Below are 19,769 nucleotides of genomic sequence, written 5' to 3' on the forward strand. Positions count from 1 at the left end.
TGGAACACTTGCTCTGCTCCTCTCGGCCTCCTTCCCTGTGAACTGGACTACGAGAAGGGAACTTTTTCAGCTGGACTAACCCGGTCCCTGTACCTAACCTGCGTTCCATCGCAGTCGGCATAGAACTTGTGACTTTCCTGCTGTCTAGCACAACCAGATGACCGGTGGTGGGCCTTTGTGCTTTTAGGCACTATACTTACCTAAAACATTGAACTTGCATTTCTCTGGTTCCTCTGATTGGATTTTATTGTTTTGGTCTCATTTTATTTATTAAAATGTACTTTATATTTCTAAATTGGTGCAGGATTTTTCTTCTATTGTGTTTTCACTTTAGTACTGCTGTGTGCTGCATTTAAGGTAAGTCTGACTGAATGTGTGCCAAGACCTGAGTGGTAAGCATAGGTTTAAGTGACTCTTGTGTTTCACCCTGACATGGGTATGGGTTTTTGCATGAGTAGGGGTTTGACCACCCTCAATCAATAACCCAATTTCCTACAGGGGATATCTTCTTTATTCCTGGTTTTCGTGGTATGTTTCAGGAGCTCTGCACATGCACATCTAAATTGCACTGTGGTGGCCATGCCACCCTCTAATATGTTTTTAACAACTTCTATTTGTATTCTGTCCAGAAATATGTGATACTTGCCACTCGGTTAATATGCATACAAGCCAGATATGCAAAGTGAATTTTCACTATTTGCATTGTGTAAGGACCTTGATGAGTGAATAAGATGCTGAGGAATTGTCTACAGGTTGAGTGCAAGCACGAACCACAGTCTTGTTTGATTTTTTCCTCAAACCATCTCTCTTAAGACTACCCTTCCACATGGGTGCTTCAACTACAGTACACTCTGGTATTTAACACCATGAATTCAAGCACGGACTTACTGTGTTTATTTACATTATTACAGTGTTTTTACCTGTAAAGCTGATGTTGGAGTGATGAAGGTTCCTGATGGGTGGAGCCTGGGATTTCACAGGGGATGATTTGGTTGAAGGGGCAGGAGTTGCAAACTTTGGAGTAGCTTCTAGCTCATATACTGGCCCATCATACATTCCTCTGGAGACCCCCTGTAATTCACACACCTAAGAAATACAATTGGAAACAAACTATGTGTTATTCCATAAATTGCAATAAACTGACCTTTGATGCCTCTCATCTCTCATAGAACATATGTACAACTCTAGACTAGCTGCAGCTCTGAAGAGGGACTGTATTCAGGGCAGGAGAGGCTGTCTAGCATTCGGCCTCAGAAAGAGCCGTAGGGGGTTTGACGGGCAACTTGAGGCACGCTACTTTGAATGTTGAAACCCCACATACTCACTATCCAGTTCTGGTTCAGAAAGGCACAGGAGTGGACACCTGATTCAAGAGCGGAGGAAGCAGCTAAGGCCGAGGCTGGAGGTAAAGATTGTGGACTCTACGGCATGGAAGCAGCACAGAAAAGGCCTCCTAGCAGACACCACGCATCACTCTAGTCATTACAAACACTGGCCTGGGGATAATGCATTACATGTGGGGGCATTGCAGATACTGGGCTGGTTGGCTTTGCAACTTTACATGCTGGGCATTATAACACTGGCCTGGGAGTGGAGGTTTAGTTAGGAGGACAACGCAGTGCATTAACTATTGTCTTCAGCATTTATCCTAGATGTTTTTCCCCTGCTTCCCTGCTTCCATGGGGACTATAGTAGAAAATGCTTCCCAGTGCAGCACATGCAGGACACAGGGCTTATCTGCATGAGGCACCTCTATATCCAAATGCATCAGAGTCAGCCCGGTAGATTGTTCCATGGTACATGATTTATTAGCACAGTCTTTCTCTTCAGTGCATGGGGTCTCACCTGGTTACGTGTTTTAATGCGTTGGTAAATGTATTCTGGGAACGGCTTCCGAGGAATGAAGCGCCCCATACCCTGATTCACGTGGAGGTTTCCATCTTCAAACACAATCTTTCCTTGACTGATGACGACCAAGGGCGCCCCACGGCACTCCATTCCCTCAAAGATGTTATATTCCACAGCCTGCAGACACACAACAGAGTTCATGGTTCATTTAAAAGCACTACAAAGAAGAAAGGAGGCAAACAGGAGGCCCTGGGTTTACAGTGCCGTAAACCGCTGTACTGGGGAAACAGGGAACACATGCAGTCTGATATTACAATGAAGATCTAATATTTGCACTCTTAGAATACCATGCCTTCTCACCGAAGTGTATTTAAGTCTGGGTTTTATGCCCAATATTGAGAATAACAGCTGTACTGCTGCCAATGTCACTCCCTGTTTCCAGAGCATCTCCATTCTTAGGGGAATAGAGTTGCAATATTACTAAAGGGATACTTTTCTATACAACATGAACGGTTGTGCATATAAGACATCAAGCTCAATTGATACGTCTCTGGTTGCAACTCATATTTCTGGAACGTCGCGCGTGCACAGGCCCCGCCTGGTTCCTTTATCTGCCACCCACTTCAGAACAGGCTTTAAGGCTTTGCTGTTCTAGAAATGACTTGAGAGTAGGACTTGATTTACATTTCTTCTGGTCGATCTTACTGTTTTCTTCCATGCAACAGACACCTCCCACCACGGGCCGCTCAGGCATGATGTCCGGATGGGCCTTTCAATACCTCCAAACTACACTATAAGTGGAAAAGCCATATTCACACGTAGCTTTTCAGAGCCATTCCTTTATGAACCAATGGCAGACAGCAGATTACAATACATTTCCCCATTGCAAGGATGCACTTAATGGAATCATGCCCTTACTGCCCGACACTCTACATGGGGACATTTTGCTCTCATAATTGTACTCTTTATTCTCTTTTGTTCTTCTTTATCTTCTACGATTAGACGCTGCTCACTAGCCCACAAGCTGCCTCTCGACTGGGACCAGGACCCCTAAATTGCACCTACTGTTCGTAGTCATTATCAGTGCAAGACTCACCTGGTCACCATGGTCTATGAGATCTTGATGTATTCATGTTTACATTGTAACACACCTGTAGACATTCATAATATGAAGCCTAGATGTGCTAATGATTCACTGTGCCTATATTCTCTGCTAATGACTTAGTGCAACAAAAATACATACATATATGAAAGCTTCTATGACTACTGGCCTGAAAAATCTATTCATTTTAAAGACCTTCTCACCAACGTACAGTTTTGCTGATGAAAGAGGCAGCCTAGCTGCCATCCACTGACCTCATTTGCAAAATTAACCCTCTAATTAATCCCATTACCAATCATTGGATATGAGTCTCACTGCTTCACAGCTTTACCTTGGGATAATTTGGGGGTTGACTAAAGTAATTCTTTTAATTATTTATGATTGTCACTGCTGAGAGGAGTGGAACTATTTTGATTGGAAGTTACAAACATATATTCTATGCTGGTCCTACGTGCTATCTTTGTGAGGGTGAGCTATCACTTGACAGACAATTTTCTATCAGTCACTATACTCTGCATGTTGAGTTTCTGGGTCCAAGAGGAAAATGTCATGTTTCCTAATGTTAATAACTACTAAGATGATCTGGTAGCAGGTGCATTTGGTGATGTGGGATAGGTGTATTTAATATATTTTTAATGTATATATATATTGGTCTCAACAGATATTAAGCCACACATAAACAGGAGCACACACCTCACTTCCTAAATAGGGAGACAGGGCTAATGAAATATTTTATGTTTCTGTATTTATATGCACAAATGCAAGTTAAATAACTGTGTCTAAGAACATTTTTGGCATCTATTACAAATTGTATCACTTGAGTGCACTGTGCACTATTCACTGGGTTCAAACTGAAACCCCTAGACTTTATACAAATTCAACATTCTATTCAAGATATAACTCAACAATTGTTTTCTTATTGTCAAATCATATTCTCAAATCTTGGGACGTTTCAGTCCCTTCCTCAGGGGCAAATCTGGTCAGTAACTGTAACCTGTGATCACATGTTGAAGCTCCTTGCCAAGCGTTAACTCGTAATCACAAGACGGCGGTCGCGTCGGTTCGTTTACATTACTCATTATTTTTTCTTGAACATGACGCATGTTCCTTTAATTTCACTAGGCACTGGTTCTAGGAACACAGGTGGCGTTTTGCCATATCTTATAGGTGTTTAAGTTCAGAACTGCACAGGACTATATATACGGCAATTGTGCCAGAGCACCAAGACAGTTACTGATCAGATTGGCTCCTGAGGAAGGGACTGAAACGCCCTGAAATGCATTGGGCATTTATATAAATGTTGAATGAAAGTTATACATCAGTTTTGAAGCCATTAGTAGAATTGGTAATATTTGGAACAAGATCATGTATTGATTGTATATTCATTATTTATGTGTTTTTTGTGGTTATGACGTTGACCAAGATTTGAGAATATGATTTGACAATAAGAAAACAATTGACAAATGATAATCATTGTTAAGCTACATCTTGAATAGAATGTTGAATTTGTATATAGTCTAGGGGTTTCAGTTAGAACCCAGTGAATAGTGCACAGTGCACTCAAGTGATACAACTGGTAATAGCTGCTTTTGTTCTAACACTTGGCTTGACAGCAAGTGCAGCACTGTAGCACCACATGATAACCAGCTTTTTGTTAATAAAAAGTTATTTTGATGAAGAAGTGTAAATAGGAGTGCTCCCCCACCTCTTTACCGGTATTAAGAACAACTTTGTACATATTGAAAGTGAGGAAATAGAAATTTTTAGGTAGCTAATGTGTCCCCCACTCGCACCCCATCCAAACACAAGTGTCCCATGTATGTCATGTAATTCCTTTTCCGTGCCTGCTAGTAAGACGCATATGCATTTGCGTCCAACGTTAACATGTCAGTTATACAGTTCTCCAAGAAAATCACGTTAATTAGGTTTCTAGGCCTATGGTGCCAACGTCTTTACATGGTACGCTTTTGAATCTCGCACACGTTTTCTCCATGTTTTCTGGCCCAGCCGAGCCAGACCCTTAATCGAGGCTCCGAGTTCTTTTCTGCCTCTGAAAGCTGCAGTTTAGATATGCATCCCTGACCTCTGCCTTACTTCCTGCTCGGCGAAGCGGTGCCCGGCTCGGCCTGGCCTGCCTGACAAAAATAGTATTTTGCCTACAAGTTATCTGCTCAGCCTCCTCGAAAACACATTCCAGTCTAGTGAAATAGGTAAACATATTCCCGGCTGCAGAGCAAAGAGCCCTGCCTTCCTGTCTCCATTGCAAGTAATTTACTGCTCCCGTTACCATGGTAGGCCCATGGCCCCCGCACTCTACATGAAGATCCATATGCACGCACTAGTATTCAGTGATGAACGGCCTCTGCCCGAGAGACCTTTTACTTCAGACACTACATCCTACAAACACAAGATATCAGATATGCTGTATGTACAGGTCGTTCTGACATCCCAGACATTAGTCTCCTCTACTAGTGCTAAAGTTAAAGCCCCCAGCTCTCCCCAGTTACACGTCATGCTCAGTTTCGCGCGCATGTATGCCAAAAGTTTCTGCTGATTCTGCAAACTTTCTCTAAGCATCCACCCACATGTGACGTTTCTTGTGACGTTTCTCTGACATGTCAAGTATACGCCCATGAGTACGCCTTTTACACGCCTCCTGTTACGCACATGTGTTCTTATCTCTCTTTTCCACCTGTTACGCCTACTGTATTCATTTCAATTATACTGTTTTACTATATATATTGTGTGATGTCAATAAAATGTTGAATGTCCCTTCCTGAACCTTAGTGGTGATGGAACCCGATGTCCCATGCCTCGAGGCATTTCATTAAAGCCCGTATGACTCAGATACCATGGACTCTGCCTCTCATTTGATTGAGCTATCCTTATTAATGTATTCAAAAATTGTCCGGTAATTTATTTACCACATATGCTGGCGCCCGAATAGGGACCCCCCCTTCCCCACTCGCCGGCGATGTAACGCAGGCCCCTGACCCCTTCTACAGCTGCGACGGATCCAGTGCACACCTGCGGGTCTTCCTGCTATCTCCCTCGGGCCCACGGAGGAGACGGAGACTGCGGTCCGGCATCCAGACGAGGCGGTGAGGAATGCGGAGGATCCCGACCAGAGCCCCTAGTCGAGAGAGCAAGGTCCGAGGTATCCGGAGGCCCACCTGTTCCGAGGCGCATGCGTAGGAGAAACCGTAGCTGACATAGTCCAGTCCAGTCCAGTTTCCGAGGCCTTCAGTTTCTGCTTCCCGGTGAGTACCGTTATTGGGAACGCATCTAGACAGGTCCATTAATTTGTGCCCGGTCAAGACAGGTCTGGGTACACAGACCTGGTCCAGACGGTATGACGTGTCTCTTTATGGGACCGGTATTGTCTGTACTGTTTAGCAGTGCATCTAGTAATTCAGTATTCTAGTATTGTATCTCGAGATTTCAGTATTCATGTTTTTTTTCTATGTACCAGGTAAATATCAGTCTGAAATGTTTTAATGTATTTAATGTCGTGGTATGAATGATTGTTTGCTATTCATTACTGTGTTTATTGTGTTCACGTTTAAATCAGTCCGAAAATGCCACTGTTCTCAAAATTACGTCAGATAGGAACTAGGAAAGGGATACTCGAAGAAGCAGTTCCCGTCCCACCTAGGGACACTCCAGGACATTTTATGTACCATAAGCATGGCTTAGATGCCATATTGTACCTAGATTTGTGGGTGGATTATACTAAAGATCTGGAAGAGAAGTATAGATGGCCTGTCTCAGGGACATGGGATGCTGATTGCATCATGAGAGTAGAAGAAGCACTATGGAAAAAGAAAGCCAGACAATCCCAGAAAGATGCCATAGAATTATGGCGTAAAGAAGCGCATAGAAGAACAGAGAAAGAACTCAGGAAAGCAGAGAGAAGTAGAGAAGAATCCGAAAAAGCTAGAGAAAGAGAGTTACTAGAAGAAGGAGAACGAGTCAGAATAGAACAACAAGACAGACAAAGAAATGCCCTTATTACAGGCATGTATCCTGTTCTTGCCGAGGGCCTGCCCAAGGCGACCCCGGAAGTACCCCGTAACTTGCCACCACCATTGGTTCCGACTAAACTCCGTCATAAACAGACCGCAGCAGACATTTTCCTTTCCTCCTATTTAGATGATGTTGCTCCAGCATATACTAATGTACACGTACCACCTGCTAATAATGTGCAGCAGCCTATTCAGTCTGCTCAAGACAGGACTCCTCCACGTCTCCAAGACTCGACTACCGCACCTATTGTCACTTCCCCTACTGCTACTGCTACTGTTCCTCCTGCTATTGGTCCTACCAATCCTTTTGCGACAGATGCAACCCAGAGTCCGCCTCCATTACATATACCTCCTTTACCCGCTATGACACCAGTAGTTACAACCCAGCCAGTTCATGTTTTCGCTTCCGCTTCAGGAGGCGCAACAGGAGGTCAGCCTGTCTCTGGACTTGTCACCCCACCTCAAGTAAAACGACTGACGCTTAGAGAAATAGCATTACAACGTACACAAAAAGCAGCGTCAGTACCTTACAGATTGCAGATACGATCCTGTACCAGGCGATGACGAGATGATGCTATTCTCAATACGTTTACGACGAGTCACAAACTATCTGTCTCTTCTACCAGATATGAAACAACATTTAGATAACATATATAATTTCATTAGAACAGGGGAGAGACCAGAATGCATTCACGAGGCCATGGCACACAATAAGGTTGAGACACAAAGAATGATCTTACAGTTTTTGATAAATTGTTTGATAAGGGAACGAGATCGGCCAGGTACAAGCCAGGAAGAGATGGACATCCTGATTCAATGGAGTAACAATATAGCTGATGGTAAACATAATAAACAAAGTTGTGTAGAATCCATGTACAGAAAGATCCGTAAAGAAATTGTAGTATTTCACAAAAAAGAAAAAGCAGCTAGAGAAACGGAGAAAGAGGATGAAATCACAGAGGATGAAGATATAGATGATACAGAAGAAGACCCAGATAGAATAGCGTATGTAGGTAGAGCGAGACCTTTTGACAGACCCATACGTCTAGAAAGCAAGAAACGTTTTCTTTCTCCTATACCAGAACAATGTTCTCTTGAACATTTATTTCAAAACACTGATAAAGTACTGAAACAACGAATAGGTTACAGTGAGCTTAGTACCATGCGTGAACAAGAACTAGCCCAATCAGCAGTACAGTGGGCTGGAAATAACAGCGTATATAAAGATGATTCAGTAGCACAAAAATTTTTGACTTTTTCCCCAGACGAACAGCGACTAGCTGGTATGTATATGATCCAGCACCTCATTACACTATATGAGAGTCAGCATTCTGATCCAGGTCCCCTATGTAATATATTGGAAGAATTACTCCTAAAAAGATGGAGAGGCCTAGGTACCGATTTAATTAACATTATTCTAGAACAACGCCATAAATACAGAACTTTCCTGACTCCACATTTTGTTCATGTTCCACCCCCAGTAAGACAACCTTTTTATATAGACAGACAGAATCCCTTACGAGAAGTTCACCCCGTCCAGACAGCAGGCGGTGAGCTTCAACGAGTATTCGTATACACACCCTTGACTAAAATGGAACTATTGGAAATGAAGAAATTAGTGCCCTGTCATGATAAAGATCCAGCAGGGTTCCACCGTGAATTAAAAGACATGCTACTCATGGGGGAATATACATATTCCGATATCCTTAAAATGTTAAAAGTACTTTTGCCAGCCGGTATTTATGAAAAACTCAAAGAAAAAGAATGGGAGGTGGGAGATACAAAGATTAGTTGGACTGAATTAGAAGACGAAGAAAATAGACGAGTCCCAGGTACGGGTCTTGGTGACAAAGCTAAAGCATTACCAGGATTATTAGTACAGGTCTTGCCGAGGTTATTGGCAATAAAAAAGGAAGACTGGGATGCAATCTCAGCCTGCAAACAGAAACAAGACGAAGACACTAGTGATTTTTATTCTAGATTCGAGAAATGTTTCATTATTAATAGCGGCCTGAAAACAAGTAGTGAATCATATCCACATCTTTTTGTGACCAAATTAGTCGAGAATTCCTTACCACAAGTCAAAAATAGAGTATTGAAAGTCGAGAGTACATGGCAAGCAAATACCCCTTCCCAAATGTTACAAATGTTAAAGTACCACCAGAACCGAATTAGAGAGGAACACGATCATGAACAGAGACGTATGAAAGACACGAAAATGAAAGTACTAGTTGCTCAGTCTGTTCCCGCTGACGGTCAGAAAAAGGGTGCAGCACCGCCAGGTCATTCTGCAGCTCCCGTTAAAGGGAATTGCAACTATTGTAAACAGCCAGGTCACTATATAAACGAATGTACCGTTCTGAAATATAATATTGCTACAGGCAGGACGAAAGAAAGACCGCGTCCTCCCAGACAAGAACATGTTCCGCAGAATATTCCACAGAATACGCAACCTCCACAGCATGCACAGCAAACAGTAGCTGTACCCCAACCACAACCTATTGCTGCCACACAACATGTCACACAGCAAATGTACCAGTATGCACAGTCAGATTATCCCGATTACCAACAGTACTCATGGAGCAGCCTAGAGAGGGAGGTTGGCTTGCCTCTCATCGAGGTTCCTGTAGATCAAGAGGGTCCCTATGTACATAGTCAGGTATTAGGGAAAGACAGAAAATTTTTGATTGACACAGGGGCGAGCAGAACTACCATCAGTCATGACGAGGTTCCAGGGGCACCCCTCTCAGGCTCACAGAATGTTTCCCTGGGTTTTTCAGGAAAGCCTATTGTTAACGAAGTGTCAAAGCCAGTTTCCCTAGAAGTTGGTCCATTGTCCCGTACTGCAGACTTGTTACTTACGAAAGCATGTCCTGAAAATCTGGTTGGTATTAAAACGTTGAAAGCATTAGGAGCAGTGATATGTTGTTCTCCGGAAGGAGTGAGATTATTTTTACGTGATTTCAAAGGTCATTATGTGTTGAGAGATTTTGATCCTAGATTGCAAAATGTACCACAGCATTTATGGGCACAAGGTCCGACTGATGTAGGTTGTATGCACATTACACCTTATCGTGTTACACTCAAGCAAGGAGTTGTACTACCCAGAATCCGACAATACAAATTGCCCCCCGAGGCTGTAGCAGCCTTACTGAAAATTATTGACGAACTGATTGCCCAAGGGGTAGTTATAGAAACTGATTCCAATGTATGTAATTCTCCAATCATTCCGATTCTTAAACGAACTGACCCAAATGCACCACCAGTCTACCGATTGGTGATTGACCTTCGCGAATTAAATAAATGCATCATTCCCCAGTACCCAGTAGTGCCAGACATTTCTTCCTTATTGACTGCTATAGATTCTGAAGCAGCGTTCTTTACTGTAATCGACCTCAAGAACGCTTTCTTTAGTGTCCCCATTCATCCGGAAAGCCAGTATCTCTTCGGATTCTCTTTAAATGGCCGAAGCTTCAAATTTGCACGTGCACCTCAAGGGTTCACGGAAAGTCCTAGTATTTACAGTCAAGCCTTGAAACGACAACTAGACAGTATTCACATGCCTACTGACACTGCTCTGCTGCAATACGTTGATGACTTGTTAATAACAGCACGGACCGAACGTGACTGCGAGCGCGCGTCACTGACTGTCTTGTATTTCTTGGCCGAAAAGGGGCATAAAGTGTCCCCTTCAAAGCTACAATTCTGTGCCCAGCAAGTGGTATACCTTGGGCACTTGCTGTCCACGTGGGGGAGACAGTTGACATCAGACCATATCCAGTTAATTGCACATCTGCCACAACCCAAGACACAAAAGGAGGTACGGGCCTTCATTGGCCTCACTTCTTACTGTAGACAATGGATCCCTCAGTATGCATATCTAGCTAAACCACTCATACAGTTGACAACACAGGAGGCAGCGACTTCGACTGTCCTCCCTTGGACTCAGGAACATACACAAGCTTTTGATGACTTAAAGAAAGCCTTATGTCAAGCACCTGTTTTAGCGACACCATGTTACAGCAAACCTTTTACACTTTTTGTTACTGAACGCGATGGCACAGCAAGATCAAGCAGGACACCATAAGCCTTGCGCTTATTTTTCTAGTACATTGGATCCAGTGGCCCAGGCTCTGCCTGCGTGCCTCAAATCAGTTGCAGCGACAGCCCTAGCAATCAGACAAAGCGACTCAATAGTGTTAGGACATCCCCTGACAGTACAAGTTCCACACTCTGTGGAAATCCTTCTGAACCGAACCCAGACACAACACTTGACTATAGCAAGACTGACAGGATATGAATTGACATTGTTTCAGCCACACATAGAAATCAGACGTTGCAATACATTAAACCCTGCCACATTGTTACCCTCGAGCACAACTGACCCGATACCACATGACTGCGTGGAAGTCATCAATACAGTAACGAAACCTAGACAAGACTTGACAGACATTGCATTACCCGACCCAGACCTGACACTTTATGTGGATGGTTCATGTATGAGAACAAGCACAGGAGAGTTAGTGGCCGCCTATGCAGTGACCACTGAGACTGAAGTCATAGACACACATCGTATTGACACATTGTCTGCCCAAGCAGCAGAGCTCATTGCTCTGACCCAAGCCTGCATCCGAGCCAAGAACCTGAAAGTAAATATATATACAGATTCACAGTATGCATTTGGAGTTGTTCACGACTTCGGTATCCTCTGGCAAGAAAGAGGTTTTTAACTTCTCATGGCGCCAAGATACAGCATGGTCCCCTCATCAAAGCTCTGTTAGAAGCAATACACTTACCTGCATCCATTGCCATCATGAAGTGCAAAGCACATACGAAAGTCACAGACACTATTTCCCAGGGTAACGACCTGGCAGATCGAACAGCTAAACTCACAGCTCAGACTCAAACAGACATATCGACTGATCCGACAAAGACGGAAGTAACATCACAGACACATTGTATGACAGTGAAGGATCCCACTCTAGATGTACTCGACATACAGACACATGCCACTCCAGACAAAATCAAGAAATGGACTGAACAAGGAGGGATCCAGACAGATCAGGGATGGATGACGAAGGGAAGAGCCACATGGTTCCTCCCCGACTCTATGGTTCAAGTTATCATTAATACAGCACATAGTCCAGCACACTTAGGAGAAAAAGCCATGTTAGACAGCATTCAAAACCTCTGGTCCAACAAGCATTTGCGTGCAGCAGCAAAGCAGAAAGTGCGTACTTGCATGATCTGTTGTCAGTTCAATCCAGGCAAAGGCATTCCCGTAGAACAAGGGGGATTCCATCCTCCTGACCATCCTTTTGAAGTCCTCCAGATGGATTATATCCAGATGGACCGATGTAGAGGATTTAAATATGTCCTCGTAGTTGTATGTGCCCTTTCCAGATGGACAGAAGCATATCCAGTCCCAGATTACACTGCCGCGACCACTGCCAAGCAGTTGGTTTGTGAATTTTTCCCACGATACGGCTTGCCCCGTGTCATGTACTCAGATAATGGACAGCCATTCTTGTCTGAACTTATGAAACAGGTATCACTCCTGTTAGGTTACCAGTGGAAATTTCACTGTGTACGACACCCCGAAGCAGCGGGTTTAGTTGAACGTCACAACCAGACTCTGAAAACACGATTAGCAAAAATCTGTGCAGAAAAAGGTGTAGATTGGATAGTAGCCCTGCCAGTTGCCCTCTTTTACATGCGTATGGTAGCTCATTCTAGAACCGGACTATCTCCTTATGAGGTAGTTTTCGGCCGACCTCCCAATATGTGGGGAACGCCTATGCCTCGAAAAATAACCGATTTCGACAGTAATATGCTGACAGATTACCTAGCTTCCTTGATGTCTGCACTACTATCTTGTCGTTCACAGGTCGCGGCTGCCTTCCCGGACAACACCCTAGTAAAACCACATGAAATCGTTCCGGGGAATTATGTCTACGTCCGCAACTTCGACCGCACAAGCCCTCTGGAGCCAAGATGGAAACAGCCAAAGCTGGTGTTAATGACCACGAGGACTGCAGTGAAACTGGAAGGTCGCAAGGGGTGGCTCCACTCTAGCCTCGTGAAGCGGTTTTATGGATTGTGTCCAGAGACTGAAATAAAGGACTGCCCCGTTTCAGACACTGACTCTAAACTCCCCCTGTTAGAGAAAACTCCCCAACAGGAGTACCGAGCAAAGTTGAGGTCTAGTAAGTCAGACAGCGTTTAATTGTTTAAGTCCCCCTCGGGTGAAGCGGTTAGACAGGTTTCTGACATGAATAAGATAGACCCAAGTAGTCAGAGAGATAGGCGAATCGAAAAGAGAGACAAATATTGCAAACACTTGCATAGCAGGTGCATCATAATGTTAATTTTCATGTTTTTTCTGAGTGTCTTGATTATATGCATAAGCTTGATGCTACATGTTTTCTTTCCTCTTGACTCACATGTACACAATGACACTGTAGAGCACACTTTCAGTGATCTGCCCCCTCATGAATTATCTTATCGATTGGCAATGCGCAACAACACTTTCATTCGTATGTTACACCATTCTCACCAGACCAGCAATGCCACGAATTGCTGGGTATGTGGCCGACTCCCACCTTATCAGAAATACAAGGGAGCTCTGCCTCTCTTTCCCTACCCGTTTACCCATAATGGTTCATGTGGAGCATGGTTTGCTCTAATGTCTTCTTTAGACAGTAAGTCCAAAGTTTCCCAAGGCAATTGGATATGGGGAAACCTGAATACAGTTATGAATCAAGCATGTTTCCCAGACGCAGACGGTCTTCCCCAAAGGACAGGGACCGATCTCGAAAATGAAGTGTATGAATTAGGTAACTTTTCCCTCAATCTCATGATTCTGAACGTCCAGTCCGAGACTAATTCGAACTTGCCGTTTATAACAGTTTTGCCAGTGAAAGGCGAATTATGCGTTAAAAAGAATGGTTCAGTACATTTAGGACACAGTGATTGTAATACTGTAGTCGAATTCAGTGATAAAGGAAAGTCTACTTTCAAAGCTTCCCGCCATTCCTATTTTATTTGTGGTCAGACGGCTTATGTACCTCTGCCCTTGGATTGGGATGGAACGTGCTATATTGCGTTCCTATTACCACCTGTTTTTCTAGCCCCACCTGATTATCATAGAAATTCACATCTTGTGCATATACGACATAGAAGGGAGATCAAGTCCCCGATTGTCGATCAGACTGAGACAACATGGGAACAATATACAGATTTCAATAAAGGATTCTTTTTCTTTGTAGGTCCTGTCCAAAACAGTAAATTAATACGCAAATTAACTAGAACTCTTGAAGCAGTAGTGAATGAGACTACTTCTGCCTTAGGTAACCTGACCGAAGAGCAGTCTGCTATGAGACTTGTTGTTCTTCAAAATCGCCTTGTCCTTGACATCATCCTGGCCAATAGGGGCGGGGCTTGTAGAGTGATCGGATCCAGTTGTTGTATTTTCATTCCTAATAACGCACCATCCGTGTATAAGGCCATAACACGGCTTCACGAAATTGCTCACCTGATACACCAGAATCCAGGCACCTGGACATGGTCCGGTTGGCTCTGGAGTGTGATATCCGCCTGGGGATGGAAAGTATTGTCATTCCTAGGAATAATACTGCTCATAGTATTCAGTTGTTGTCTCTGTCTGCAATGTGGGCCAGCGATTTGCGGCTTGTGCGCCACAGCTTGTATACCCCGTCCAATTTCACGTTCCCGTTCCCGAATAAAGACAGAAGAGCAGATGATGTTATATGAACAGATAGATGGTCTCATGAAAATAGATGTATCCTAATGGGTGTAGAAGGGGCCAAGGAGGGAATGAGGAAATAGAAAATTTTAGGTAGCTAATGTGTCCCCCACTCGCACCCCATCCAAACACAAGTGTCCCATGTATGTCATGTAATTCCTTTTCCGTGCCTGCTAGTAAGACGCATATGCATTTGCGTCCAACGTTAACATGTCAGTTATACAGTTCTCCAAGAAAATCACGTTAATTAGGCTTCTAGGCCTATGGTGCCAACGTCTTTAAATGGTACACTTTTGAATCTCGCACACGTTTTCTCCATGTTTTCTGGCCCAGCCGAGCCAGACCCTTAATCGAGGCTCCGAGTTCTTTTCTGCCTCTGAAAGCTGCAGTTTAGATATGCATCCCTGACCTCTGCCTTACTTCCTGCTCGGCGAAGCGGTGCCCGGCTCGGCCTGGCCTGCCTGCCAAAAATAGTATTTTGCCTACAAGTTATCTGCTCAGCCTCCTCGAAAACACATTCCAGTCTAGTGAAATAGGTAAACATATTCCCGGCTGCAGAGCAAAGAGCCCTGCCTTCCTGTCTCCATTGCAAGTAATTTACTGCTCCCGTTACCATGGTAGGCCCATGGCCCCCGCACTCTACATGAAGATCCATATGCACGCACTAGTATTCAGTGATGAACGGCCTCTGCCCGAGAGACCTTTTACTTCAGATACTACATCCTACAAACACAAGATATCAGATATGCTGTATGTACAGGTCGTTCTGACATCCCAGACATTAGTCTCCTCTACTAGTGCTAAAGTTAAAGCCCCCAGCTCTCCCCAGTTACACGTCATGCTCAGTTGCGTGCGCATGTATGCCAAAAGTTTCTGCTGATTCTGCAAACTTTCTCTAAGCATCCACCCACATGTGACGTTTCTTGTGACGTTTCTCTGACATGTCAAGTATACGGCCATGAGTACGCCTTTTACACGCCTCCTGTTACGCACATGTGTTCTTATCTCTCTTTTCCACCTGTTACGCCTACTGTATTCATTTCAATTATACTGTTTTACTATATATATTGTGTGATGTTAATAAAATGTTGAATGTCCCTTCCTGAACCTTAGTGGTGATGGAACCCGATGTCCCATGCCTCGAGGCATTTCATTAAAGCCCGTATGACTCAGATACCACGGACTCTGCCTCTCATTTGATTGAGCTATCCTTATTAATGTATTCAAAAATTGTCCGGTAATTTATTTACCACAAAAGAAACATCTTCTTTCGCCAACATATCCACCAGGCAAGTCTATCTAATGTGAGGAAAACATGCTTTGGGGAATATCATCAATGCCGAAACCGGAATATGGTAAATTCCAGCTCCACTTTAATGGCAATAGAATTCGTAACATATGGACTATGATGATTTTATGAAGTGCTGTTATTCATTGTGTTGTTATTTTTTTTTTAACTCAGCGCTCGTAGGGATGTATAGCAAAGGGGGGAAGCAGTGGTGAGGAAAAGCTAGTTTCACAAAGACACAGGAACACATCAGATTAGAACAGTTGGTTCCTCGTCTAGTAGGAGGGTTTTTCATTGCAGATAATACATGATAATCCACAAACCATTGGGCTGTGTGTATGGTACCATTTCAAATGTATTCCCAAACCTCAAAACATACTTCAGCTAGCCAAATCAAAAATGATGTGAGAACTCTGAAAGCGTGAATTTTCCCTCATTTGATTTAACCAGAATTTTCCCTAGTCCTCCGTCCGGTATGGGATTTATAATTGTCAAAGTAATACCTTGAACAAAATGTCATGCTCGTAGATGTATGTTTCAGTGGCAATAAGACAAGGTCCAATGAATGTAGCTGTCAAGAATATGAAGTGATTGTAAAGAAGTAAGCACCTGTCCCATGAATGGAACAGGGTATCCCTCTACTTACTGCTGTTTTGCCATGTGAAGCTTCTTAAAATATCTCTATTAAAATACAAATTAATTTGCACACCCAATTCAGTTCCGGTCTGCATGCCTAGAACTGCCAGCACAAGATACATTGTTTCCTAGCAACAGGTCGGCATACATGGTGTATCATTGAATAAGAAATGGCAGATCCATCTGCTCTGTGCATGCCTGACTGGCAAGCCATAGCAGGAGTGAATGCCAAGGCCACTGCCGGAGAGTCGTGTAGCTTTCTATCATGCATTTGATTAAGCCTTGAAATAACATGCTTTATTCAGCACATTAATGGAAAATGTGATTTTATGAAGACAATCCGGTTTGACACCCCATAGGTTGATAGTTCACTTTATTCAATATCAATCCATTGTTTATATTAGGGTACATCACAGTAAAAGGTTTGTCACCATATGTCCAATCATTAACAATTAAATGCCCCAACTAAACTGAATTTGTGTAGGCTCCTAGCAATTTTCACATAGTTCTTGGAAAGTGGAGAAAATATGTTTATATTTTAGAAAACAGAGAAATTAAAGCTTTCCTGGGCTCTTGACGTGTAACTATACAACACCATTACTAGTAGTGCATTTTTTTGACTGGGTATGGATATGCACCCGGTGAAACCACTGCTAAGATAGGAGCTGTGGCTGTAGGCAGAGCACAATCCAGCACTCACCCAGCCCGTGCGGTACCATAAGGGAGCATACAACCCCCGCCCCCAAATCAGGACCAAGCCCTGCTCAGCCTCCAGACCATCATACCGCCTCTCCCCCACCATCTCCAAGTGACAAGGTCAGGTGATAAAATGCATCTGGCAACTCCAGGCAGAGCACCCACCCACCCCAACACCTGCAGATGGAGCCAACTTCACTACCCTCAAGCAGACCAGAGCATCTGCTATTAGCAGGCGCACTGCCTAATTTGAGCAGGTGGCAAATATCACTGAAGTAACAGAAAAACCCAGAATTCCCAGTCTGCCTAGCTAATCCCCATTCAAGGGACAGATTTCTTTATTGTCCAATTTCAGTGAGGGAATAATGGCTGATTTGGGATTCTGGACCCCTGGGACCCTGCAGCAAAATTCAGCAAGCTCATAACGAGGGCCAAATGGAGAGACACAGCACAGGCAATATGAGAAGTATTTTGATTAAAGTTATAAATATATAAAATGAATTTGTTTCTTTGTTCTCCCTCCTCTAACCTGCTACCTCTGCTGCTTTATCCAAAGCAACTCTACCTCTTAAACCTTCTCCTTTCTCTACCGGTGCAACGTATCCATCCTCACTCTTCGTGCCCTATCTGCTAACCTGCAACCCAAGTCCTGCTCCTTTTCATTACTTCCCTGGTATTTGTGGAGACCTGAAGCCAATGGTGTAATTTAGTTGCATGCACTGCGACCTGCCAGGGTGCAATCAATTGGTCAAACATTATCTACCCACGTCCTATACCCTCTTTCGTACAAGTTAGTTTGATCTTTTCAATCTGCCTAAGTGCTCTGAGGAGAAAAATACAACAGACATAGGTATGTATGTGAAATATATATAATATGAAACTAGCCTAAAGCAGTGGAGTACTGTGCAGGGTCAAAGGCAAGCATTCCATCAATAGGTGAGCCTAAAAAAAATATATATATATAAAGATATTCCTTCCTATAGCATAGCATAGGCAGAGATGCCCAATGTCCAAAATGTATGTCCTGCATACAAACAGCAGTCCACTCCCATGCCCTATTTCCGGCAAATGTGTTCGATCTTTTCAGGATCTATAGGTATCCTCTTTCTGAGTAGAAAGATAAATCCAATGAATGTATGAGTATGGTACGTAAGTACACACTCAAAGGTAAGCATACAGTCAATAGGTAGTTGGGACAATAATTGATTTGCACATAATTTTTTAATAACTCTAGGCTCAATCCTTTGAAAGTTGTAGATTATTACCAACTGGTTCATATATGAAAGCATCAGCAATGATATTACAAACCTATACAGTCAATACTCTTATGGCATCCACTGGAGTTCTTAGTGTTACTCCAGTATTGCTGGTACTGAGGGTGTTGATGAAATTAACTGCGGTTACTAGAACTACCAAGCAGAAAGGCACTTCAGGTATAACACCACACACATCCCCAAAAGGAGAGCAAGCTTTATAAGTAGCTGTACCGAGGAGCACTCTGGTAGAATCTGCTGGTTATGTTGGAAATGGGTAGCCAAGGTGATGGAGTTCATTGGTTTTTGTCCTTATTTCTGCAATCGATATTCTGGAGGATACGTCTAGTGCGCCATTCAAATATATGAATTGGGTTTAGGATGGAAACTATGAAGTCTTGTAGCTTTCTTGTAAGAATGCACTGATGTACATTAGGAATTAAAGTTTTATGGAAAACGGTTCTTTAAAAAGCATTCAACAAAAATTAATTTGTGAAGGAGGCTAGGAAATCAGTCTTGCGTAGGTGTGCTTTACTCCCTCTTTCTCAAGGAGGAGTGGGATAAGGGCCTTGGGACTGCCTTGTGAACTATCACTGCTAGATTGCATAAGACCAAAGGAAACTACTTCTCCTGGCCCTTCTTCTAGAGGAGTCACTATGCAGGCAGATAGGAATAATATCATAAACAAAGGTTTCATCCTCAGCTCTGTTGTTTTGAATCATGGATCAGGCAATCTGGTGCGTTTCATCTTTGAAGGGCTGCAATTAGAAACTCACATTACTTTCTGCCAGTGTCACCTGGCAGCAGGATCTTTGTTACTTCTCCTTCAAATTGAGGGGTGGTCAGTTCATGACAAACAAGTCTGTAATCGCCAAAGTTCAAATTGAAGCAAAGGTCTTGGTTCCAGCTCTGCTAGGCTACAGCGTCTCGCGGCCTCTTCTCCTTTCCAACTACTCTCCTAAACTGTGTCTGCCAGAATTTAATTTCAAACTGTTATTTCCAATGCAGTTGATTCTGGTTTCACACTGACAGGCTAGTTGTCGAGATGAGTGCAAGGCATTTCCCAGCCTGAGATGGGGGCTTGATCTTTAGATTTGCTTCTTAGGCATACAAGCCACTGCGATCCATGCCCCTGTATACAGGAGGAGCTGCTAAC

General features: G+C 43.4%; 1 protein-coding gene across 1 annotated transcript in view; it reads right to left on the reverse strand.

Moving 5' to 3' along the window:
* Nucleotides 1–19,769, reverse strand: part of LOC147709528 (dihydropyrimidinase-related protein 1-like) — a 199,957-nt gene that overhangs the window by 29,196 nt on the left and 150,992 nt on the right. The window contains exons 12-13 of the mRNA XM_086928068.1: nucleotides 1,846–2,025; nucleotides 921–1,086 (exon numbers count right to left, since the gene is read on the reverse strand). Of these exons, the coding sequence (XP_086784194.1) occupies nucleotides 921–1,086; nucleotides 1,846–2,025 (346 nt within the window). The remainder of the gene's footprint in view (nucleotides 1–920; nucleotides 1,087–1,845; nucleotides 2,026–19,769) is intronic.

Source organism: Lissotriton vulgaris, chromosome 6, assembly GCF_964263255.1.
Source record: "Lissotriton vulgaris chromosome 6, aLisVul1.2, whole genome shotgun sequence".
NCBI lineage: Eukaryota > Metazoa > Chordata > Amphibia > Caudata > Salamandridae > Lissotriton > Lissotriton vulgaris.